We start from the raw sequence: 27,577 nt of genomic DNA, 5'->3' as shown, positions 1-27,577 counted from the left end.
GGGTTACTGCTATTAACTATGCATCTTGCTGTGAATACGCCATGTTCAACTTCTTGTGATTCTACAAAAAGTGGATCTGGCGAATTGCCAAAATTGAAAATTCGATAAACTTCGCATCTGGGTGGTATGATACAAGTGTCGCTTTCGGTTCGGTGCAGGATTGGTATCGCGACTTTTTCATTGCCGACCCAGAAGGATATACAATTGCTTGCATAGCTAATAACGCATTTGTTACTTTTCAGAAAATCTTTACCCAGTATACCATCAGATGGTATGTTAAGATCGTCGTTAACTACATGTAAAGTATGTTTAATGTAAAAATCAGTAAAAGTCAAGTTTACGGTAATCGTACCTAAAGTAGAAACAGTATTAGAAGTGACACCGGTAATGTTAATTATATCATTCGTATTTATAGGAAAATGTTTATCAATGCTAGAGTTTTTTATTAGCGAAATGTCGGCTTGCGTGTCGACTAAAAACGTACAAAATTTGTTTGACCCATTAATTTTCAATTCGATAAAGTCAGAGTAATTCAAATTTAAGCAATAAATGCCTTTTGTAGAAAAAGATTTTTTTAATTGTCCAATTCTTCCGCCCTCAGTGTTCGCTCCTGAGGGGCATGAACGTTTAAAGCGCGCACATTAGCATTATTGCGTGAATTTGGACGTCTACTACTATTATTGTTGTTGTTATTATTTCGATTATTGTTGTTTGATGAACGATTAATATTACCGTTATTATTGTACCTATCGAAATTCGTATTGTTTTGTCTGAAATTATTATGGTTGTTCCTATTAAAATTGTGACCTCTGAAGCTACCTCTAAAACTATTTGGCCTATTTACCCGGGATTGAAATGCTAACACTTGAAGCTCTTTAACTTGATTATTTTGTTCGACTATCATTTTTGCCACTACGTCTTTTGAATCACTGAAGGTAGTTGACGATAAAATTGATTTAACCAAATCCGACCGAGTATTAAGTCTAGAAACGTTAACTGTTTGCTCGACTGCCATTTCATGGGCCTTAGATTGTGTCATACCTTCAATGATCAAATAACGCTCTAATTCATCCGAAAGTTCCTCGACACGCTTAGCAAATTCCGTATAATTGTTATTTGTGACATGTAAAGATGCAATTTTCCCAGCTACAACTTTCGAGTTGTCTGGCTTTATTCTGTTTCTCATCGCATCTTTTATTTGTCGGACTGAATTGACTTCTGTTGGAATTGCTTCACGTGCCTTGCCTTCGAGCTTGGATTTCAAAAATGATATAAAAGTTGTATTTAAATTTTCGTCTGCAAAATCTTCAATTAAATTAATTTTGCCGATAAATGATTCAAGTGCTAGCGGATCTCCGTTGTAATTTTCCCTAATAATTGAGGCACAAAGACTAATAAAGGGTTTTCTTCTGTTCAGGGGTAGCCATGTCTAAAAATTCTCAAAAATGGTAGAAATATTTGGCGAACTGGTAGCTGTTGACGGCTCGTTGGATACAGTTAGCAGATCTTTAAATGATGGAAGTGAAGTACTTCTTTTAAGACTGAATTGTACCGAAGCTTCTGACTTGGCGTCACTAAACTCTTCTTCTGACTGACTGCCATACCTAAACAATAGCGTTGGGCGGAACGGTTTCTGACGCCTAGCGTTAGCGCCGAAGTGCCATACCTAAACAAAAGCGTCAACGCTATGTCAAATGCAGAAATAACACCAACAATAAGCATAGGTTTGTTTGTGTGTAACACAAAAATGACAGTTTCGCCGTTTTCTGCAGCCAACTTTAATACCTAACGCCCTGTCAAAATCGGAATTTCCAACCGCTCAGCGTTGACGCCGCGTTGTTTCGGTATGCTTCATACAAATTGTATGGGCATGAGAATTTTTTCACAGCCAGACAACGCTGACGCTTTTGTTTAGGTATGGCAGTCAGAGTCAGCTAAGTCTGATTGGCGAATTAGCGATAAGCTATCCGGTGGAATCCTAACGCGACAATTCAGTTTAGTAAAGCACTTTGCTAACTGTTCCTTACAACGGGCTAACTTAAGTTGAACTTCCTTGAGATTACAGGTATGAGCCGAACTATTGCCAATAACTAGTAGCAAAATATTATTGTAAGCTGTGATAAGCGAATATTTGTATTCGTTTAATTTTTTCGCATTCGTAGACAACGGTCTATTTTGTAAAATGCGCTTAGTAATCTTATCAAAATCTGCTTTATATGCTTTAAATTCTATATCGAATTCGCTCATAACCGGCTAATCTCAAAGAAGTGGAGGCCCAAACTTACAAAACAAGCTATCGCTCACCATGTTCAAATAAAAATGTCAAAAGAAATAGAATTGTGAAAAATACTTATGTTTTTCTCAGTAGGTCATCGGCTGAAAATTTGCAAGCGACGTTTTCATGCAGTGGGAAAACTGGGATATATTCACATGCAATTGCAAAAAGCTAAAGTTTGTTTAAAAATTGTTTGTATTTATAAAATAATTGTCGTGTCAATTACACATGTACATCGGTATATGGTAAAAAGTAGTAAAGTAGGTATGTTGAATTAAAGTTTGGTATTTTGAATAAAAAGCATTGGAAAATTGAATCGATAAAAATTTAGCAAACACCGTATTAAGTCACTTATACCTAGGTGGATACATTAATTATTTTAGTTATAAACATTTTGAAACTTGGAAATTGAAAATTTTATGAAAAAGAAAAATTTGCCATTGGGTATATTACCTCATTTAATTCAAGATGGCATTATGAATATGTATAAAAAGAGATGTATTAATCACATCTTGAAGTATTTATTTAAATAATTGAATAATGAAAATGAATTTGAAAAAGGGGTTGAATCCCTCACGTCACTTACAGCTTAATTATGAAAATGTAGTTAGAAAAAATGGGTTTAATACCGTAAATCGCTTAAATCTAAATAATGATGATGAAGTTGAAAAAATGGGTTTAATCCCCTGAATCTCTTATTGCTAAATAATGAAAAAATGAATTTGAAAAATGGCTTTAATGCCTTGAATCACTTAAAAGTTGAATATGGCTTTAGTGCCTTGGTTCGCTTATAAATAATGAAAATGGAATTTGAAAAATGGCTTTAATGCCTTGAATCACTTAAAGCTAAAAAAAATGGGAATAAAGTTGTAATATAGGTTTAATACCCCAAATCGCTTAAAACTAAATATTTAAAATGAATTTGAAAAATGGATTTAAAGCCTTGAATCATTAAAGCTAAGTATTGAAAAATGAATTTGGAAAAAGGAAATTTAAGTAAAGTAATGTGCCACTGTATTACAGTATTAAAATATGCCTGACTAAGTACATATGTATGGAGTGCAATGGGGTATAGTCATTGCGCTGGGTATGCAGTTACAGTTGCATGGCTATACTGAATCCCGACTCTTGCGTCCTCGTTCGCGCACTCTGGGCAACGTGAGCAACTCATGTGCGAGATGCGGTAACCAATCCGAGTGGAGCCTTGGGTCACGGCAGAAAGAGAGGGAGCTTCGGTGGGGCCACTCTGACTTATTCGGTTTAAGGGCTCACTGAAGTCTGCAGCGTCTGTTCACTAGTAGGTGCGGCTGCAAGCGGGTGTCTGTGGGTGTATTTAGTTGCGAAACCACCCCCGTCCCAGCAATGGGTTGTGCGCTGGGCTTGGGACCCGCCACGTAAAAACCACTTCCAGTGAAGAAGCAAGGCAAAGCCTCGGATGAGACCCCCCCTTATGATGACGACCACGGCAAACGTTTAAAGGACTACGATTTGAGGCCATGCACCTGGAATGTCCGGACCCTTAATGGGGAAGGTGCCTCTGCCCGGCTGGTTGATGTCCTCGTAAGGACAAAAGCTGACATCACCGCCATCCAAGAAATGCGTTGGACGGGGCAAGGCAAACAATGTATAGGGCCTTGCGACGTCTACTACAGCTGTCATGTAAAGGAGCGCAGATTCGGAGTTGGATCTGTGGTGGGAGAGAGACTCCGTCCCCGAGTACTGTCGTTCCCCCCGGTGGACGAGCGTCTAGCCACAATCCGCATCAAAGCGAGATTCTTCAACATCTCGCTCATCTGCGCCCATGCCCCGACGGAAGAGAAGGATGAGGCATCCAAGGATCTCTTCTATGAGCGCTTGGAGCGCACGTACGAGCGCTGCCCCCGTCATGATATCAAAATCGTTCTTGGCGACTTCAATGCCAGGGTGGGCAAAGAAGGGATCTTTGGAACCACCGGCGGAAAATTCAGCCTCCACGACGAAACGTCCGACAACGGATTGAGGCTGATCGACTTCGCCGGGGCCCGAAACATGGTAGTATGCAGTACTAGGTTCAAGCATAAAAAGATCCATCAAACTACCTGGCTGTCTCCGGATCGAAAAACGAGAAACCAAATCGATCATGTTGTGATAGACGGAAGGCACGCTTCCAGTGTTTTAGACGTACGCACACTCCGAGGCCCAAACATCGACTCGGACCACTATCTTGTTGCAGCCAAGATACGCACCCGCCTCTGTGCAGCAAAAAATGTGCGCCCAAATATGCAAGGACAGCTTAACGTCGAAAAGCTGCAATCACAACAGACAGCCAGCGCTTTCGCTACTCGACTCTCACACCTGCTCTCAGAGAGCACTCTTCAACAAACCGACATATGCGAGCAGTGGAACCACATTTCCCGCTCATTAAGTACCGCCGCCGAAGAAGTAGTCGGATTTCAGCGAGCCCGAAAGAACAACTGGTACGATGAGGAGTGTCAGGAAGCTGCAGAGAAAAAAGATGTCGCCTACAGGGCCACGCTGCGATCGGGCGCAACGCTCGCTATGTGGGACCGCTATAGGGATCTGAAGAGGGAAGCGAGACGTATTTGCCGCAACAAGAAGAGAGAGGCCGAAATACGTGAGTGCGAAGAGCTTGAAATGCTGGCCGACAGGAGGAATGTCCGAAAATTTTACCAGTGAGTTAGGCGACTTACGGAAGGTTTAAAGACCGGGGCGCACTCCTGTAAGAACAATAATGGCGACCTAGTAACTGATGTCCAGAGCGTACTTAAATTATGGAGGGAACACTTTTCCGCCCTACTAAATGGTAGCAGCACGGAAAGTTGTGGAGAAGAAGAACCCGAGCCCGCAGTCAATGATGACGGAGTCGACATTCCACCGCCTGACTATGACGAGGTGCGTATAGCAATAACGCGGCTGAAAAACAACAAAGCCGCTGGAGCTGACAGCCTGCCAGCTGAGCTATTCAAGTACGGCGGCGAGGAGTTGATAAGATGCATGCAGCATGCATCAACTCTTGTGCAGAATATGGTCAGATTAACGCATGCCCGACGACTGGAATTTAAGTGTGCTCTTCCCAATCCACAAGAAAGGTGACCCCGCCAACTACCGCGGGATCAGCCTTCTAAGCATAGGTTACAAAGTCTTATCGAGCGTATTGTGTGAAAGACTGAAACCCACCGTCAATGAACTGATTGGGCCTTACCAGTGTGGCTTTAGACCTGGCAAATCCACCATAGAAATCTTGGAAAAGACCCGCGAGAAAAGGATCGACACTCACCACCTATTTGTCGACTTTAAAGCCGCTTTTGACAGCACTAAAAGGAGTTGCCTATACGCCGCTATGTCTGAATTTGGCATCCCCTCAAAACTCATACGGCTGTGTAAAATGACGTTGAGCAATGCCACCAGCTCCGTCAGAATTGGAAAAGACCTCTCCGAGCCGTTCGCCACAAAACGAGGTTTCAGACAGGGCGACTCCCTGTCATGTGACTTCTTTAATCTGATGTTGGAGAAGATAATAAGAGCTGCAGAACTGAATCGCTCAGGAACAATTTACTACAAGAGCGTGCAATTGCTGGCTTATGCCGAATGCCGATGACATCGACATCATCGGTAACAAAAACCGCGAAGTCTGTTCTGCCTTTTCCAAGTTGGATAGGGAAGCAAAGCGCATGGGTCTGGTGGTAAACGAGGACAAGACGAAGTATCTCCTGTCATCAAACAAACAGTCAGCACATTCGCGCCTTGGCACCCACGTCACTGTTGACAGTTACAATTTCGAGAAAGTAGAGAATTTCGTTTACTTGGGAACCAGCATTAACACCGATAATAATGTCAGCATTGAAATCCCACGTAGAATCACTCTTGCCAACAAGTGCTACTTTGGACTGAGTAGGCAATTCAGGAGTAAAGTCCTCTCTCGACGTACGAAAACCGCGCTCTATAAGTCACTCATCATGCCCGTGCTAGTATATGGCGCAGAAGCATGGACAATGACAACATCCGATGAGGCGGCTCTTGGAGTGTTTCAGAGAAAAATTTTGCGGAAGATTTACGGGCCTTTACGCGTTGGCGACGGCGAGTACCGCAGACGATGGAACGATGAGCTGTATGAGCTTTACAACGATATGGACATAGTGCAGCGAATTAAAATACAGCGGCTCCGCTGGTTTGGTCATGTCGTTCGAATGGACACCGACGCTCCAGCTCTGAAAGTATTCAACTCGGAACCCGCTGGTGGTAGCCGAGGAAGAGGGAGGCCCCCTTTGCGATGGAAAGATCAGGTGGAGAAGGACTTGGCTTCACTTGGCGTTTCCAATTGGCGTCAGTTGGCACAGAGGAGAAACGACTGGCGTGCTTTGCTGAACTCGGCCAAAATCGCTTAGGCGGTTACAGCGCCAAAAAAGAAGAAGAAGAAGAAGAGGAAGTACATATGTATATTATATGAAATTAAACTTAAACGAACCACACGCTGCTTGGCTCCCTCGCTGCCGTCTCATTCATCGCCTTAGTCTGCTTCTTCCCAAAAACGTACGTTTGAAATTTTGGTTTTGTTGTCTTGTAGTTTGCTGAATTCGTGTGCTTTTGCAACGCACAACTGTGTTTTAGGTGTCGTGACGTTCGTTAGCACACAGCGGTTTATAGCGGTGCTGTACCGCTTCTTTGTTTGGCGTCAGTCACTGTAATACATATACGTAACGGTGTATGCTGCTGCTGCTGTTGTAGGTGGCAGCAGGGCTCCCCGTTATATCGCGCGCCGTTCGTGACAAAGCAGCGTGCCGTTTTTCGCGCCGTTATATATGGCGTTATGCGAGTTATTTCGTACTGCTGTCGTTGGTGCTGGCAGGGCTTCCCGTTATGTGCAAAAATGCACGGGACGAAAAGGCAGCGCGGATTTGTGCGCGGCTCTATACGGGTAACGTTGTACAGCACCCCGTTATTGCCTACCGCAATGAAACTCTGCTCGCCACTACCACCAACACTGTATTGCACCCGACGCCCATTAGACACGCCTGCCGTCCAGGGTGTCAAAAAAAATGTTGCCTCATGCGTCCTGTCACGGTCGCCATGTTGGGCCCTCAGCCCGCTCATTGGGTTTTTCAAAAATGTAAACTTCTTAATTTGGCACTCGCTTACCCGTTCGTGCTGAACGCCGGCTCCGGTAACTTTCCTGGTCCCAATTACTGCTTTTACAATGCACTTGCTGCTTTACTGCAATTACAATGGGTGTTCCTTCAGGGGCTGCTTCCACCCTGGGAAAAGTAGCGCTCAAGTTGCTCGGTACTCTGCTGGCCGACTCAATAAAAGTTTTGCTAATAACACGCGCGAAAACTACTAGCGAATGAATTAAAACGTCTTCTATTTGTTGAAATTAACTTAGTTCGTTTTATTTAGTTTTAATATATATAATCTGGTACAACCGGCTTGCAAGAGTGCGTATATCCAATTGAATTGATATTCGTTTTTTCACTCGGGTTTATCTACCGGTGGAACGTATGTTCCAAACAGGGCTACCAACATTACGGCGGCGCTGAATAGTGCTGCCGTATTGTTAGCGATGCCATTACACTACAATGAAATTCGTAAAGTAAGAATACCGTTCACAATTAGTTGCTTTCGCGTACTTGTTAATTATTGAGAGTTATAAAAATTATCTGCTTTTTGTGTTCGCGTACGCAAAAAACTTGCAAAGTAGGGAAATTGAGAGAGCAAAATGACATTTCATTTGAGGGAAATCTGCTAGTTTCTGCTGGAAAAATTTTTGCCAACAGCAATTTGCCTACAAGAAACAGCTGATCAAAAACAGCTGGTTGGAATTTACGCAAATCCCTAAATTGAATTTGATGGTTTGGAAGTTAAAATAGTAAAATGCGACTAATTAAACTTATAAGAAGTAAGTAATTATTCGTTTAGTCAGTGAACAGTGTCAGGATAAAACTTCAAGATTTGTTTTCTTACGTTTTAAATTTTTTTGAATGTAAACAATATTTCTATCAGCTGTTCGTCTAATTTGCAAGTTTCTGCAAATTTTCTGTTGCGTACTATTTTGGATATTTTTCTCTTGTGAGATAACATTTGACATTTCGCCGGAATTTCGCTGTTGGACATTTTTTACTGGAGATTTTAAACGAACGTACCTATTGACTATCCAACATTTAACAGAATTGCTACGAACGGCTTTAACTGACCTAAAACCAGATTTTGAAAATCTCGCCAAAGGGATCTTTTGAATTTTCTTTTATATCTATCTTACATAAAATAGAATAATACCAAAATTAATGTTTTTCATTTCTAATAATAATTTTATTTAAAAAAAAATTTGTTTCTCTTGTTCTTTTTTTGGGGCTCTTTGTAGCATTTAGAACTTAGATGTGGCTCTTTTCGGCCTCTTTAAAAATATGCGGCAGAAACACAACAGCTAAGCTAAGAAGCAATGACATGCCATAACAATGTGTCCCCAGCCCTCCCCCCCGCCGCCCCTACGTAGCGACGCCCATGTGTACGGCTAAAGGTCAATAAACGCTTTCTTAAGCATTTCAGCTATAAGTGATTTTAAGAAGCAATTACTCTAAAACTCGTCGACAATCGATGGTTTTTTTAATTTCTGCATATCGAGGGCTAATATTCAAATAGTGCTATTTCGCATTTTCACAAAAAGTACTTTCTGATGTTAGAACTTGTCTGATACTTAACTGGCATCTTCTTCTTTTTCTTATTTGGCGCCAGGGTTTACCACTGAAAAACTTTCTTTCCTACCAAGAGCTGTTTCAAAAACCTACCAATATGATTTATTTCCTACCATTTAAGAAAACGCCGCTTGACGGCAGTAAAAGATCAGAATAATAGCTAGTATATAGATATTCAAGTACATATTATACATAGCACACAAAAAAAAGTGGTGTGTGCTTTTAACCAAACCTACTTACCGTCATGCAATTTAACCCGATGAACCCGAATCTGAGGTCCGTTTGACTTCTACACCCTCAAAATTTCGAATAAATTGCGAAAAACCGAAGAAAAAATGATAAAAAAATTCGCATAGTTTATAGTTTTAATAAAGCCTTCGGAGTAAATGACGTGAAAAATAGTAGTAGAAAATAAAATCACTCACTTGCATACACATATTTATTATGAAGTGTATATTTGTACATAAATAAGTAAGGTAAAAATAAACCTCACGTTTACGCTTACCAAATGCCGGGCTGGGAGAAAAATCTGCGCGCTGCGGGTTTGCCATTAATTTCTTCGAGTTGCAGTTAAAAACTTTGAGATCCTACCTACTCACAGAGCTGACAAAGTGACACACTACAACAAACCAGAGATGTTTTCTGTTTTATGGGCAACGAAACCTAGCAAAATTTTAAGCGTCCTACCATCCTACGAGAAAAAACCTACCAATTTCGGTAGGAAAATCTCAACCCTGGAACCTCCTAAGCGATTTTGGCCTAATTCAACAAAGCACGCCAGTCGCTTCTCTTCTGTGCCAACTGAAGCCAATTGGGAATTCCAAGTGCTTATTCTGCTACCACCAGCGGGTTCCGAGTCGAATACTTTCAGAGCCGCTGTATTTAAATTCGCTGCACTATGTCCATGTCGCTGCAAAGCTCATACAGCTTATCGTTCCATCGTCTCGGTACTCGCCGACGCCAAAGCTTGAAGGTCCGTAAATCTTTCGCAAAATCTTTCTCTGGAATACTCCAAGAGCCACCTCAACGGATGTTGTCATTGTCCATGATTCTACGCCATATACCAGCACGGGAATGATGAGTGACTGATAGAGTGTGGTTTTCGAACGTAGAGAGAAGACTCCTGAATTGCCTACTCAGTCCAAAGTAGCACTTGTTGGCAAGAGTTATTCTGCGTTGGATTCCGATGCTGACATTATTATCGCCGTTAATCCTTTGTTCTTTCACTTATGTTTGCAAATTCCATAAAACCTAGCTGAAAACAACTAGAGATGAAACGAAATTGTACGTTATATTTCTACAAATGTTATTCTACAGCTGCATGGCTTTTACCAAATTAAAGGCCAGACTTGTATCTGTAAACCAACGGGCCCCTAATAAATTTTGTAAAATTCGCCACTATTTGCAAACAAGACCCAATCTAAGGGATATTATTTCGAAAATCAGCATCTTAAATATACCCAAAAAATATCGGTAAATAATTTTGTCCCCCCCAATTCGCACCTCGAACTATTTCATTGAAAAAGTAAAGAAGTATTAATTGATTCATTTGTTGTACTAAGAACACACACACACAAGAAAAATCTTCCTGGGTGAGGGTAAAGGGTAAAAGCACAAATGAAATTCAACATAATTTTAGTAATTGGTGATAACGCTTTATTCTCTACTTATATAAATTTGTATACATTAACTTTATACACGCATGCATATATGCGTTTATTCGTAGGAAGATACCTACACCAATACATACATATGTATGTATGTACTAATTACATGCACATATGTACTTTATCTGCATGAGGTGCGAATATGATTTCCAAACACTGTGCTTCACAAAACAGGTTTATTCATAATCAACCCTGCGTGTTCCTTTTTTATTGATATTGAGCAGCTGCCATGTCGACCAGTCAAGGTTGAAAGGACCTTTTTGGCTAGCAATGTGTAAATATTTTGAGGCATATGCATGCTTTATTATTTCATATGGGGTATTCCATGCGTATGTAAATCTTTGTGTACAATTATGAAGTTAATTTTTAAACATGAACACTTGATAAATCAGTACCCAATACACTAAGTGTACGTAATTTCGAAAAAAATTTAGTTATATTATTTTATTACACTCTAGATACATGTAAAACTTGAACATTAGATCCCTATTTGAATACAAGTATACATTTTTAATCAATGGAGTAGTTATTTCATTAATTTTCATTAAGTGGTGAATAAATGTCCCAACCTTTCTTCGTCCCTGCGCATAAACATTGCACTGAAGAAAATTAAGTATTTAATTTATATTACAGTACGAACCAACTATGATTTTCCATGTCAATCCCGCGACAAAAAAATAAAAATTAGTATTTTTAGTTATTAATTTGGTTTTTTTTTCTAAAACTACATAGCTAAATTATATTTTTAATATATGGCCCTACTTCAATACTTTTTTAATTCTTTACGTCCCTTGAAACGATATATCGTGTCCCGCCCGTAACAGTTAAAAAAAATTGGTTCTAATAGTGCAGCCTTACAATTAAATAACTAATTTAAGTTATGTTGGGCGTTAAAACTTTGAAGTTAAGAGAAATTAATAAAAGGGTTGATTAAAAACAGGTGGGAAATTGCTCTTGCAACGAATTAAAATACAGCGGTTCCGCTGGCTCCAGCTCTGAAAGTATTCAACGCAAAACGCGCTGTTAGTAGCAGCGGAAGAGCGAGACTCCCACTGCGATGGAGAGACTAAGTGGAGAAGGACTTGGCTTCACTTGGCATTTCCGATTGGCGTCAGTTGGCACAGAAAACAACTTGGCCAAAATCGCTTAGGCGGTTACAGTGCCAAATAAGAAGAAAATGATGAGACCAAAGGATAGCTAAATTTGAGCCTAATTTGATCATAAAACCAATTTTATACAAATATATCGACACCAGCAACTCTCAGCTAGCCCAAACAAACTTGTAAATAATTAAGGAGTATTCAGAACATATGAGCCGAATTGCATTGCCATCAGATGCACCGCGCAGAAGTGCAATCGACATACATTTTAACACTTTAATATGGGGATCATTAACTTTCGTTTGGGGTAACTGTTGTCCCCTAAAACAGATCCTGAGGGCTGCAGTGCAGTCTTAACCAGTGTTGCAACAAAAAAATTACCAAATTCCTCAAAAACAAACGAAAATTCCTGAAAATCCGAACAAATTACTCAAAATTTTCTTATTACAGTTATGAGTATTGTGTACTGCATACTATTTACAGGTACTTAGTATAAAAATTAATTACGTTCTCCAATTCAATTGGTATATTTGTTCTTGCGGTTCAAACAAAGTATCACCGCTATTTTTTATGCCTTACTTTTTATATAATATACGCTGGTGGCCGCTGTGGTGTAGTGGTAAGCAGTGCTGGTCAAAGCAACATCGAAAAAAAATTAGGAAAAAGGTTTTTCCTTAACAGCGGTCGCCCCTCGGCAGGCAATGGCAAACCTCCGAGTGTATTTCTGCCATGAAAAACAGCTTCTCATAAAAATACAATCGCCGTTCGAAGTCGGCGTTAAACTTGTAGGTCCCTCCTCTTTGTGTGACAACATCAAGGCGCACGTCACAAATCGGAGGAGAAGCTCGGCCAAACACTAACATATGTGTAAGCGCCAATCTATTATTATTATTATTATTATTATTATTATTATTATTATTATTATTATTATTATTATATGCTGCAACTATATCACTGCTCAATCTGGTCCTTAAGTCAATCCTACACAATATTAAACTACTAAATATACGTTCCACTGAAGCATTAGAAAAGGGCTATATTAGTAATGCAGATATAAGTTTTTTTAATTGGGAAACTTATATGAACCTGAAGAATCTTTTAATTCAAAAACTTGTTTCCTATAATTGTCTGGATCTAATGAGGAATCAATATGAATATCCTTATGATCGAACAATGCGTGTTCTCTCCATTCGTTACCGAGATTTTGCAAGTTTAAAATAAGTTGAAAATATAACGATGGAATGAAAAAAATTATCGATACCATTTTGAATATTTAGCAGCAAATGCAGCAATTAAGGGCGAAAAACACCACACAAGCGGCTTGACAAACCAAGCGAAATATCCCTTTCCTTAAAGATATTTATGTTCTATGTGGGGGTGTTTGAAGGTTTGACAAACCGTTTGAGGAAAATGTAAACGAAAATCAAAATTTTTTGATTTTCTGGCCGCCATGTTGACGTTTGATCAAACCGCTTACGTTGTGTATGATAAAATCGCTTCATTCGCAACGGAATGAGGACGCAAGGGAGAAAAATCGAAGAAAACCAAACTCTTTTATATTGTGAACCAGAAGAACACTAAAATTCTTTGCTTGAACGAGTCATGTTTGCATTGTGTATGGCGAAATGGGAAAACTAGGTTTGAAGAATGTTTGACAAGCCACTTGTGTGGTTTATTTCGCTCTTTATAAAACTTCGGAAAGCTTTTTTTTCAAGACTTTGTAGAGCGATTTAACAAATCTCTTCTGTAAAACATGGCTACATTTGTTATCTGCAAATATATCGAGAGAAAATTCCTCAAAAATTCCTCAAAAAATATTCAAGCGCACCCGAAATTCCTCAAGTTTTGAAGAATTACTCACAAAGTGACAACACTGGTATTAACATGACTGTACTAAGACAGAAGTGGGTCAATAGATATTGTAATTGGTCTATTAGATTTGTAATTACTAAACCCTTTAATATAAACAACATTAATGAAAAAAATCGTGCGACTTTCATCTGTGAAAAAAGTTTTCCCTCCCGCGACAGGATAATTTTGGATGTTCTTTATAGTAAAACAATTATTTTTGTTGCGGGTTTTGCTTTTATAGTACTGCTAGTTTTTTCTATTAAATAAAACATCTAATTCGAATAGATATCTTAGGTATATTCGTAAATTTTTCGTATAATATATCTGCTCCAAAAAGTTGTGTCTCTTTTGTCCCACCCCTGACAGAAGAAACCACTGAGAATTTTCCTTATAAAACTAAGCTGACACTTTTCGTGTTTCTTAACAAATTATAAATAAGTGAATTAAGTGTAGCTTTATCGAAATGCAGAATTGCTGAGTCCTTTACACTTGAATTTAAAAAGAAAGAAATTTTTTGCTGTACAAATGTCTCACCCGTGGCGATGGAATGCCCCATATGTGCATTCGAAGGGAAATGCTTCTATATAACTGTATAGCTGCATACGTTCGTATGCATACATAAATATGTATGCTGCAAAATCTCAAATGAGTCACACTTTTGGATATCTTATATACATATACTATATCGCAAATATCGCTTAAAAAATGCAGTTGTCAGGAGAAATTTTGTAAAGTATACTTTTTTAAATTTCATTATGTTGTTTTTCCACGAAACACTGCTCAAGGAAGATGTAAAAGCTCGAAAATATAATTGTTAACAACTTGAACAAACATAGAAAATTTTGGAAAATATTTATACATGTGTACATGTATACATGAATACATACATAGATACATATTAAACCGTGTCAAATAAAACGACTGTTTGGTTTCTTTCGGTCCTATATTAAAATTTGGCTGTCAGTTACAAAAAAGTAATTGTGGCAAAATATCAACCCTCTGTCTTCATTTTACTATCAGCGCTCGCAAAAGTAAGAATTTTTAACAAAAAAAAATTATTTTTCAGTTAGTGCTCGCAAAAATAAGAATTTTGATGAAAAAACCTTTTCCCGATATATTTTTAAATAACTAGGACGTACCGTTGATTTTTGGCAATTTTGGTTTTTTTTTCACTTCATGATGCCTTCTTAGTCTCAAAATAATTCACTAAATCAAATCTCATTACTTAATTAGCTAGTAATATAAATAATATAAATATTTTTTCAAAACTCTGTAAACATGTTTACAAAATTTAAATTTCCGATGCTATTTGATACAATTTCGTAATACACGTCTTAGGAAAAAGTGAATGGCTGAGCAATCTTATCCCATTTCCATTTATTACTTAACCAATTGTCCCCGGGGCCCCAGTGCACCGACTCCGTACAAACAACGGACTAAAATGGAAGGGGTAGAATTTGTTGAAACTGTACTCTAAAAGGGATTACATCATTGTAATTTTATTTGCTTGGACCGGTTACCAATTTTGAAAAACCGAGTATTTCACTTTTTACTATGGAGGTAAATAGGGCATAATTGTTGTTGAGGTGTTCAATTTTACTACAACATATGGATAACTGTTTTAACAGAAAACAACGGGCATTTCCTAAAATTAAGAAAATAAAACGAAAATATAAATTTATTGGATATTTATTGTGTATTATATATCAGTTTCTGAACTTAAATTCTCAGAGGAGAGACAAATAAATGATGCAAATTGTTCTATGCTGTTATCTGTTTCTTCATATTCAACAATACTCAGTGGCCGATCCAGCGGGGGGTTTTGGGGGTTAAACTACGTGTCAGTCAGTGGCGGAGCCACAGGGGGGTCTTCTAATGCATACACGCCATATTATACATACATATGTGCCATATTAAAACACCCCCGTGGGTCCGGCACTGACTGGCACGTAGTTTAACCCCCAAAACCCCCCCGCTGGATCCGCCACTGACAAGACTATATTATTTAATACTTATATCGGAACCCCTTGATGGTTGGTTTCTTTGTTTTAAGTTGCTTCGAGACATTTTCTAAAGTTCTTATGTGAACTTCCTAAAGCTTCTTCAGATAGTAAGCCTGCTAAAGCACGTTAAAACAAATAGTTAGACAAACAAATAAATTTAGAATTTAGAAAATATTGTTTATTGGTAAATCAAAGAACTTAATAACAGCGCACCGTTGTATTAGTAGTGTGTGCACAGAACTATGCATGTTGTACTTATCAACTATAATTTCTGAGGTACAAGTATCGGTTACCAAATTACTGCAGTCGTAGGTTTTAATACTTCTCCGCCAGTAGATGCTTTTAGCAACAGAAAAACATTTTAAATTAAAGATTTATCCAGATGAGTTATTGCTGTGGCACCGTCAACAAATGCAAAAAAAAACGCAGAGCAGTGTTTCCGTCATTTGTTGTATCATACCCTTGTTTGCCTTGATCGATTATAATTATTTATCCCGCTCTCTGGGTTTTATTTTCAATAAATTTAGCCCTACATATTTTCTTTTCGTACTTGCTATGTCTTAAAGTAGTGGTCGGCAGGCCATAGCTCACTGAGCGCTATCTGAGCACATGTGTGTTTCACACGTATACGAAGAGCGGAAGCTGCACCGTGCATTTAACGCACACAGTCTCACTTATTGAATCATTTGAATGTGTTAGAATGCCGACCGACCACTGTCTTAAAGGACAGACGGTAGGCTATTTGTTGTAAACATTCAAACAATCGAGTCCAGAAATGAAGCGTTGATAACCAAAACTTATAATTGCCTTGATTTGGTATTCTATTTTTTTAAATAGCATGGCAAATTGTAATTAACAAACAAATTAATTCGTGTTCATTTTAAAAAATTTTAGAATCCGGTTTGGATCAAACCGGTTCAAATTGCATAGTAAAAGTGAGTAAACTAGCAATTTTTTAATCAACTACTTCTTATCACTCCCAAAAATATTTTATTTTTATTTAGTCTCATACTTTTTAACTGAAACTTTCTTAAAACTCTTTCTTTTGATAGCAATATTGAAATATTTCACATAACTGGTGTATAATTTATTTAAATTCGACTTTTCAAACAATCAAACGTATAAATATAGTTTTGGTTTTAGTAATTTTTGGCGTCATGCCAATTGAGCTATTTGCTCGGGAGGGAAAAGAGATTTACAATCTCAGTGCCCAGATAGGTCTAGCACATGCAGCGGCCAGCAGTCCAGCAGTGACAACAAAACTGAAGCGCGAGCACAAAAAGTCGTGGACGACCTTCAGACATTGTTGAAACGACCGCTCGGGGAGGTCGATTTCTACCTGAGTTGTTTTTTCAATAAATCCGGTGGATTTTGTGTGTTTTTTTCGAAGAACACTATTTTTGACCAATTTTTTGAAGGTGAAATTGTGCACACTGTGCGCCGGGAATATAAATTCGGTTTCGCCCGAACTTACACTTCTTTAGCTGTTTTTATTAACTTAGGGAAGTTTTCAAATAGGATGTTCAAATTAAAAGCAATGGACGTTGGCATCAGGGAAAAATTCCTGCCCCAAAAGATTTCGTAATACATACATAGGTGAAAAATTGGACATTTCTTTGAAGATTAACATTCTGTTAACTTTTAAAAATATCATAATTTCTACCGCGTGTATTGTAGGTGATCTCAAAGCTCGTTGTTTAGTTACATTATTTTAATTATTTCTGTTGCTTAAAAAACTACTTTGCTTTTGCTGTACTTTGCATTTTTTCTTCGATAGCTGTAAACTAATTTAAGAAATTTTAATAGAAGAAAATTACTATTCCGCTTCTATATGCATTTTTCGTTTTTTTTTGAGTCTAGGGGGCGAATTCTCGTTCTGTGAAAACGTGAAGCGAATAGTATATTTTTCATCACTTTACATAAAATTACGATTCTGTTTTCAAATGAAAACAAATTTATTTGTCAAAAAGTTTTTCTGAAAAGTTTTCTCACATAGTTTTGTAGCTGTGCAACATAATATTTTATAATAATAATAATCCCAACGGTTTTTACCCTCCATTCCCGCCCATCCGCACGAGAGGCGCAGTCCGCATGACGAACGGAACCAATATTTTCAATTTTTTGCGCCGAGTCACGATAGGAAGGAATTTGTTAAGTGTCGAGATCTAAAACTGTTCAGCTACAGAACTGATTTTATGTCTTTACGTTAATGATTCATTTATTGAGAGAGGATAGTATCGCCTTCTTAATGCTGAAAAGCGAATCAGGTATATCAAATGTGCTGGAATGAGAGTTAAAATCCTGGCATAAGCAACGGAGTGGCTCGTGTAATTCAAAATTAGTTTTACAAGTTTTCAAAAATTGGGGATAGAAGAGTCTTGATACACGGGAGGGAACATTAAGGGTAACTTCACCCGGAAGAAGCGGACTTGAAATTGAGCCTGTTAGTAATTTAACTATAAAAATTCTACCAAGCATTTGCCTGCGACTGGAAAGTGTTGGAAGATTAATAAGTTTTAATCGGGTCGTATAAGGCGGGAGGTTATATTGAGAATCCCAACGGAAATTTCTTAAAGCAAAAAGTAGGAATTGTTTTTGAATTGATTCTATCTTGTCTGAGTAAATTTGATACCTTGGATTCCAAACCACCGAACCGTATTCCAGAATCGGTCTAACTAATGTTGTAAACAGGGTTTTAGTGATATAAGGGTTACTAAATTCATTTGACCATCGTTTCATAAATGCAAGTACACCTTTAGCCTTGTTGACTGTCACATTAATGTGAAGATTAAACTTAATTTTCGGATCCATTGTGATACCAAGGTCCACAAATTGTATACCTGTTCCAAATTATGGTTATCTATTGTATAAGAAAGTGGCTGAAAAGATCTTCGCGAGAAGTACATTACTTTACATTTTTCCAGATTTAGAGGCATACGATTTACATAGCACCAGTTCGCCATGCTGTTTAAGTCTGCTTGTAGCAAATGCTTTTCTTTGATTGACACGTACGATTTATAAAGTTTCATATCATATGCGTACACTAAAATTTTTGAAAATTTTATATCTGTAGAAATATCGTTTATAAAAAGCAAGAACAGAATCGGGCCTAGGTGGCTACCTTGCGGGACTACTGAAGTAACATCAATGACGTCAGAAATAGTATTTTTAAACATAAGAAGAAAATTAGATTGAAGACCAAGAAGATCAAGTTTATAGATGAGCAACGAGTGACATACTTTGTCAAATGCTTTACTGAAGTCAGTATATATAACATCAACAGTTTTGCTTTCACTAAATGCTTTTCAGATATAGGTTGTGAACTCAAGTAAATTTGTTGAAGTTGATTTGCCTTTGCAAAACCCATCTTGGCAGTATGAAAGATAGATAGAATGCGTCAACTGATTTGTAATAATTGCTTCAAATAATTTAGGAATTGCAGAGAGCTTAGCTATGCCCCGATAGTTCTCCACCGAGGACCTGCTACTGCTTTTATTTAGCGTGGTTATGAACGATTCCTTCCATATAGTTGGAAAAACTCCCTTAAATTAAATAAGGCTGTTAACGGCTCATAGAGATAATCAGCACAATTTATAAGAATACTAGTAGGGATCTGATCAGGACCATAACTGAAAGACTTATTTAAGGATTTAAGATAAACTACTACATCATCGGGATAACTGAAAGACTTATTTAAGGATTTAAGATAAAGTACTACATCATCGGGAGATATAACTGGTATATTTATTGAGTTCATTGGACATAAATAGTTTAAAAGGATAGTCAATTTGAGCATGTGAGTTAATGGAATAATTGGATTTAAAAAACTGAGTGAACATGTTAGAAATTGTTTGATTATCACCAGAAACGGTATTTTGATACTTCATGGCGGAAGGAAACCCATGTACATTTCGCTTGGAGTTTACGAACTCATAAAATGATTTGGGGTTATATATTATACGCCGTTTGCTTTTACACAAGTAAGCTTTAGAACACTTTTTATTTAATTCAAAGAACTTGTGACGCAATAGTGAGTATTTTACATAGTATGAGTGTAAACCGGTCTTTTGTGCACTCTAAAATAACGTGACTTTCTGTTTTTTTAAATTTCTCAGTTCTTTAGTGAACCATAACTGTGTTTGTTCTTCAGGAACACACATGCGTTTAGGCACATACTTTTCAAAAAATTTATGTACAGTAAAATTAAAATTTGCAACGCTTTGCTCAACCTTTTCTTTGTATATAGGCAACGACAATTTAGACAATTCTTTAATCAGTTTTTTAAAGTTGGCTTTCGTAAAATCAAAGCGAATATTTGGTTCTTATGTTTGGATACCGCGATTTTTACCATCGATTATAATTTCGTAAGATATCTCGAAAGCAGGATGGTAGACATTTTCGGGCAGAACTAGTGGGACAGCGGACTTAGATGCATGATCAACATAAACAAGATCTAATACTTTGCCAAACTTATTGCGAAGTACATTAACTTGATTTACACAAAGGGAAATAATGCATAGTAAAAATGAATACTTTATATTTGATTATCGTTTAAAAATGTTCCGATTTAAAAATAATAATTACTTCATACAAAATTTATTACGCACGTATTTGACTGTTCACATCTGAGTATGTATATGTAACCCTGCAAGAACAGTGACTAAAGCATGCAGAGCGCCGCTTTGAGAGCGGTTACAACACACACATACATACATCCGCCGGCTCTGTCCTCCCGATCTTTTCTGTGGATGTGATAATTATTTGAAAGAATCTCTGAATTAAAAATGTGAGGTTTGAGCCAAGTTTCAGTGAAAGAAATTATACTATAATTGCATTCAAGGCTATTAAGATATAAGTTCGTTAATTTAGTATATAAGCCTCTTACGTTTTGATAAGAAATACTTAAAGCAGTTTTAGTAATCAGTTTTTTTGATTCAGTATTCTGACGGGGAATATTTGCTAAATTATTATTTTTGTTGGGCCTGTACCACTCAAATTCACGAACGAAAGCTCCGGAAGGCCAAAAAGAACTACTAAGCAGCATGTCAAAATTTTCTAAATTTACGTCAATGGAATTTACGTTATGGAGGGTATAGGTTATAGCGACCCGATCTTCGCCAATTTCACTGAAAGTATTCTTTGATAATGACTGACAACAGTGCAAAATTTCATGTTCCTAGCTACTTAAATGGAGGAGTTATAACGAAAAATCTTATATCTGAACAATCAGTTGTATGGGAGCTATAGGTTATAGTGATCCGATCTTTGTAATTTTCACTCTCAGTTTTCTGTTGATAATGGGTGGAAGTATTGCAAAATGTCATGTTCCTAGCTGCATAAATGGAGAAGGTATAACGAAAAATCTCATATCTGAACAATAAGTTGTATGGGAGCTATATGTTATAGTGGTCCGATTCTTCCGGGTCCGGCAAATGATTAACACTTTATAAAAATAAACCCACCTACCAACCTTCATCCGGACATCTCGAAAACTGAGAGACTAGATTGCATACAAACAGACGGACAGACGGACATGGCTAAATCGACTCAGCTCGCCGTTCTGATCATTTAAGTATACATTTTAATGGGTCTATCTCTTCTTATTCTGGTACTTACAAACATCGGATCAAAGTTATAATACCATTTCATGCTCATGAAAGGTATAAAAAGAGCAAAAGAAATGTGCAAAAATAAAAACGAACTACAAAGGAATTGCAACAACAATGATAACAACTTAGATGTATGCTAGTGAAATTTAATTAAATTTAATATAAAACAAAACTTTCACTTAGCTTCGATTATTTTCTAAGATGCTTGTAGGCACTTTTTGTAACAATTTAACTCTGAATTCGCAAAATAAACCTTGCAAATAGAAACACAAATCAGAGCCCAATATAAGTTGAACCTCACAGCTTGACGTTTGCTTTTGACACTTTGATAGAGTAAATCATTATATCGAGCTCTAACCGCCAAAATAACGTAAGCGACATTTTTTTTAATTTTTTTTATGCAGAAATATTCCTAGAACATCTAGATGCATCAAAAAGAAAATTGTGAAAAAAATGGCGCTTACGTTATTTTGGCGGTTAGGGCTCGATATAACGAAATAAAATTTTCATAGAACGAGAATTGGCCCACTGTAGACTGTGCTTTAAAGGTGTAAGCCTTGCCTTCTTCATGGTAGAAATGACACGTTTGACAAATTTGTGTGCAAATTTGTGTGTGAAATTCTACTACAAAAATCAAATGAATTTTAATTTTTCTGTGTGTGCAGTCAAGCTTTTGAATGCGCCTTAAATTATCTTATAAAATTATATTTACATTGTAATTTGGCTACTACTATAGCGAGAGATATTTTAAATACCTTTTACGTAATCTATCGCGCATGATTAAGTTAAACATAAATAGGCAGATAAATAAACATGCGTACATTTACCATCTACTTGTTATCCCTAATTGCCGCGTTAAGAACCAAGCAAATGTCAAAAATCGAGAAGATTTTGGAACATGGGGAAATACACAGAAATATAGCTATTCTGACGTGTTCACACATATATGTACCTATATGCGAAATGATGGCGGTAAGACATTTTGACCAGTTTAACCAGTTGATAATTTTTTTTTTTGATTTTATATAAAAGCCTATTTCATAATTTAACAAACACCATACATCGATGTATGTATGTACAAAAATCCACATTTCTAACTTTGTACAAAAATTAAAAAAAAATCACCTACAAACTTTTAATTCAGAATTTTTAGAGAGATTCCAAGTCTACGATTTTACGCATTTTTTCGATATAAAGTGTGTTCGGAAGTTTTTTATTGGATGAAAATATATCCACCGTCATCAAAAAAAATTATCAAAAATCAAATGGATTTTGCAGAAACTTGCCCTTTTATTTATTGGACTATAAAACTGTAAACTTAGAATCTTCTAAAAAGTTCTGAATTAAAAGTTTGTCGTTGCGAAAACTTTTTTTTGTGCTGGGCCTTCACAATAGGATTCTGCGTTTTGTCAAAAGCTGCCACCCAATATTTCTCAGGGCCCTTATTTTAAGTTTTTAGTGCTTTTAATTTTCACTTTTTGTAATTTTTTAACCTATAATGTAATATATGATTATTTGTTATATAGTAGATTGGCATATTATGCTAAGCTTCTATAAATTACTAGCAGACCCGGCGAACTTCGTCCCGCACAAAATTAATTTTTTTATTGAAGCATTTGGACCAACGTTTTCGCCAGCAATTCACGTTCACGTTTGGTTTTGTGGTCGACAGAAGGCATATCCCCCATTGCCGTCTTAAATAACCTGACGAAAGCGTTATACCGGGAAGAAGTCCTTGCACCTCGATGGTGAATCGTCCTTGAATCTGTAAAGTATAGTTGGTGGAAATTTTCCAAACTGGTGAGTATCATTGGTCCACATTCTGTTTACTCACCGTAAAACAAGGACCGCAATGGTTGTGATGGTTAATTTAACGGAGGTAATTTGACTTTGATCCCTGGTGCTTCCGAAATGACGATTTTTAGCAATAACTCGGCTCCAGCGCCACCTTGTGCATATTTTTTTCAATAGTATTGCCCCTATCGTTACCAATACATATATATCTCGAATATGAGTCAAATCGGATCACAAATACGATTTTAAGTAATAACTCGACTCCAGCCCCACCTGACGTTTTAAGTTGTGAACTTAAACTATACAGGGACCTACTCAACCACATAAAAAAATTTCACTAAACCCGTATGGGCCGTTTAGGAGGAGTTCATCCACCAGAATAAGTCTTTTACATACTGACACTCTTCGGCATTTTTTCCCATACAAAAAAAAAACTATCACGCATTGGTTATACGGAGAAAATGCGCAACATCATCAGCGAAAAAGTTCCCAAAAACCAACGGTAACTTATAGCCATTTAAAACTTGCAATTTATGATACTGAAATTGAGTCAACTACAAAACTGTATACTGAAAATTTGGTGCCATTTGATGCAAAATGAACTATATTTCTATAAAAAATTAACAAAAAAATTTATTACGAAAAATAAAAAACACTTTATTCTGGGTGTATGTATTTACAGATAGGTAAAAGTTTCAATATGTTTTGAAAGTGCCACACCCCCTTTTCCAGTAGCCCCGAAATCTCTATACCGATTTCCAGGACACTACCACAAATACTTCCAGAGATATACGGTATGGAAAATTCGATATGTATGGGTGATGCCACGCTCCACATGGGTTCTGAGCACGAATAAATTCGTATCTCCTATGAACTGTAACCGATTATGCTCAAATTCGGACACAATAATCTGCTTAAAAAGTGGCACTTTTGAAACAATACATCGTTTCGATACCTCTGCTCCCCGCAAAAATATTCTGAGCGTTCCGAATATATGAGTCCGAAAGGAGTCCTAGGTAGGTAAGAAATATGAGTTTCAAAAACAAGAAAATTGTTTACTCTTATATGAATCTTTTAGGATTCATATATGATCCAAGTTATGAACCAGCACCTTGTGCCAAATAAAAACAATAATGATTTGAAATTTATATCTAAACTTGTTTATACAGAAATTGAAAATAATTAGGAAACAAAAAATGAACTAAATTTTGCAGCTGCTGCTATTGAATGCATGTTGGAATGTGTATATGCACGTAAGTATGTATGTACATATGTTATTTGAAGGGAACTTTTGCTGAATGCCTTTGCAAATATAGTGCGTTCAATAAGACTCAAAGAACAACTTAAAATAAGAGTCCGAATGTAGTAATTTAAGAAGCCGATAACAGCCTCAAAAAGAGTCTGAAATTATTCATATACATATATGGCCAAAAGTTGTTTTAAAAGAGTCCAAAATGAGCCGTATATGAGGTCAATAAGAGGCCAATATGACTCATATGGAGGCTCATTTGATGTATGAATTTAAGCTCAAATAAGTCGACCTTCGGAGGAAGTGAAACACCCTCATATAGGACTCTTAAATGAGCTCATTATGAGCGTAATGGCTCCGAAATAGGACTCCTTAAAGACTCATTTATGACTCCAAATGTTTGCGGGGCTGGTACCGCAATTATGGCCAAAAGTATAGCTACAAGACGGATAAGAAACACTATCGTTAAATTATAAAAAAATATGGCAATATCGGTGTCAAATGAAAGGTAAACGGAAGTTTTTTAATCCAGACATATTTTCGGGTTTCCACCCTGCCAAAATTTTAAATTTATGTCGCAGTATCCATTTTCATTGTTGTTTTTTCCGAGAGAACACATTCTCTAGATAAATGTATGTTTATGTCTTGTTTAACATAAATGAACTTGCAAAAATTAAGCCCATTTTTGCTTTCTAATAGTTATATAAAAACTGTAAAGTTAGTTTAACATAATTCTTAGTATTATTTATTGCGTTTAAACTCCGTTTTTCTTTCAGCAAAAATTTTAGTTCTTAATGTAAAAATAACAAGTGATATTAAGCATATGATACTTTAGTAATACTCATTGAGTATATAATCAGTATATATGTAAATATAATACTAAACAGCTAAATGAAATATCGAAAAACCAGAAGTATTGGTCGTCATCAAAATCCGATGGGATTTTAACATGGATTTCCTTGATTTTGTGTTAATAATCAACGACAGAGCTTCTTCGGATGTCAGACATCTACATTTCGGTAACTCTGTTGAACTCTTTAATATTTTGTACTTTTTTTGCGGCATGTTTTGGGGAACCTGGCGTAGCAATTTCTTTAACAACTGCGGCTGTATTGTCCACTTCGTCGCTGCCAATGCTTTTACTTTCTTTTGCTTAGCCCTAGACCCACTTTCACTAAAATTTTTCATTGGCCTTCCACGTTTTACGGCACGGGCTGAATTTCTTCATTTTCAACTACAAAAAATGATATCCTAGACGACAACGAAATTTTGTTATTTTTGAGAAATTTTGATGAATTTTTGGTCGCGTTGCTCCACCCTAATTCCAAATTTTTAATAAATTTCTCCAATAAAAATGTTCGCAAAAGTACTTTCAAAATTATAGTTTCATAAATCAACTATATTTTACTACTATTTATTAATAATAATAAACAATTACAAAAGCTTACTCTGGGATGCTTTTTCCATAATGTTCATACAAAAAATCCACACCTTTCTAATGAAAAGATATGTATTTTACGAATAATTGCATGAGACATATAAATGCTAGGTACACCGAATTTCCGGTTTGATACATTTCGAGTGTTTTTTCACTAACAAAAAAATATTTATTATTTCCAATTTTTGCTGATTCGCGTAGTGCATTCTTTTAGCTATTATATAAACATAAACAAAATCAGGTATGCGACTAGTCTATTTTTGAATAAATTCGCGCCAGATCTACGTTCGAGACCACAGTGCGCTCCCTTAATATATAGAAAGTCTGCAGTAGGTGTCCAAAATTTCAAAAAACTCGGTACAGCCGTTCGCGAGATCACCTCTTATAAAAAGAAGGAGCTTGTCTTTATATAATTAGTGTAGGTAACACAGGGCAACACCGATTTTGATGCGGCATATGTTAAATTTATAGTTGATATACTTTTTTGTGCTGATTACGAATCCGTAAGTATAACGTTTCCACCAGCTCCAGATTTTGAGAAAAAACGTGGTCAAAGTGTCAAAAAATTGCGTTTCTTGCAATATTTGAGAAGCTCTAGCAAGGAAACAAAAGGTAATAGGACCTCCCTTCTTCTTCTTCTTAATTGGCACTGTAACCGTCTGAGCGATTTTGGCCGAGTTCAACAAAGCACGCCAGTCGTTTCTCTTATGTACAAACTGACGCCAATTGGAAATGCCAAGTGAAGCTAAGAACCTTCAATTTAGGCTTAAATTAAAGCTAGAACTACAGACTACTATCCCTGAAAATACTATTCCTGCACCTTGCCCTGATGGTCACAATAATAAAAAAAATACTGGAAAATTATTCAATTAAAAAAAAAAATTGTATTGTGTAAAAATCAGTGTTAGCTGTTCAATAAACGACTATAGGTGATCTAAGCGTCAAGGTGCAGGAATGGTATTTTCAGGGGTTTAAGTTTATTTATAGTTTTTATTAAAATCTGGAGCTGATGGAAACTCTACGCTTACGGATTCATAATCAGCATAAAAAAATCTCATAATTTTTTATATTTTTGTTGGCCTGTGTAATAAGTATTGTTAAATAGCCAATACCCGCATGTTTGCGGCGCCTTGAAACACCTTTCGAACTGTAAAACAATGACTCAATTCTATTCTACGCATATATATAATGCGGGTATCGAATTTCAAGCAAATCGGACCATAAATAAGATTTTTTGTACCCTGGTCCACCTATCAAAAGAAAGTATCCTATATGTTAATCCTGGAAATAAGCTACCTACATGCCAAATTTCAAGCAAGTTGCACCATAAATAAGGTTTTTTTCCAATAAATCGGTATCTGGTCGGTATCAGAAAAAATATCCTATATGTTAATCCAGGCAAGAAGCTACCTACGTGCCAAATTTCAAATGCGTACTAAATGCAGTTTTTTAGTGTAGCTCGACCCATGCGCCACTTATCGGAAAAATTAAAACTTTGTGCACTCCTCCTTCCTAACGCCTTTCCAAAAACACAGCAACCATTCGAATCGGTTATGAAACATAGGAGAAAATTTTTCCTAATTAATTCATGCTCACAATGAATTTCACAATTGAGCCGCTTATTTTGAAAGTGGTATAAGTCACCTCGTCGCCTTGCGCTTAAATGGCCGGTTACTTGTAACCGAATACATCTGCAAATCGTTCTATCGTCGTAAACTAATGACAAAACCTTCTAGCAATGGTTGATGAAGTTGATCGAATAACCGACGCGTTCAGATACCAGTAACCGACCATTTAAGTTCAAGAGCTGGGAAGTGACTTATACCACTTTCAAAATAAACGGCTCAATTATCCGACATTTTCGAAGCTTCACCACGAATTTTCATGCAAAATTTCGTCGAAAAA

The 27,577-nt window shown here is 36.9% G+C and overlaps 1 protein-coding gene across 1 annotated transcript in view; it reads right to left on the bottom strand.

Moving 5' to 3' along the window:
• Positions 1-574: 574 nt before the first annotated feature.
• Positions 575-27,577, bottom strand: part of LOC118756806 (putative uncharacterized protein DDB_G0277255) — a 37,384-nt gene continuing 10,381 nt past the window's right edge. Inside the window, exons 2-3 of the mRNA XM_036491548.1 lie at positions 864-1,252; positions 575-746 (exon numbers count right to left, since the gene is read on the bottom strand). Coding sequence (XP_036347441.1) covers positions 575-746; positions 864-1,252 — 561 coding nt within the window. The remainder of the gene's footprint in view (positions 747-863; positions 1,253-27,577) is intronic.

The sequence above is a fragment of the Rhagoletis pomonella genome, unplaced genomic scaffold (genome assembly GCF_013731165.1).
Source record: "Rhagoletis pomonella isolate Grant_MI unplaced genomic scaffold, Rhpom_1.0 Rhpom_scaffold_00002, whole genome shotgun sequence".
Taxonomy (NCBI): Eukaryota; Metazoa; Arthropoda; class Insecta; order Diptera; family Tephritidae; genus Rhagoletis; species Rhagoletis pomonella.
The sequence above is the reverse complement of the archived record's forward strand: the minus strand, read 5'-3'. Positions and strand labels throughout refer to the sequence as shown.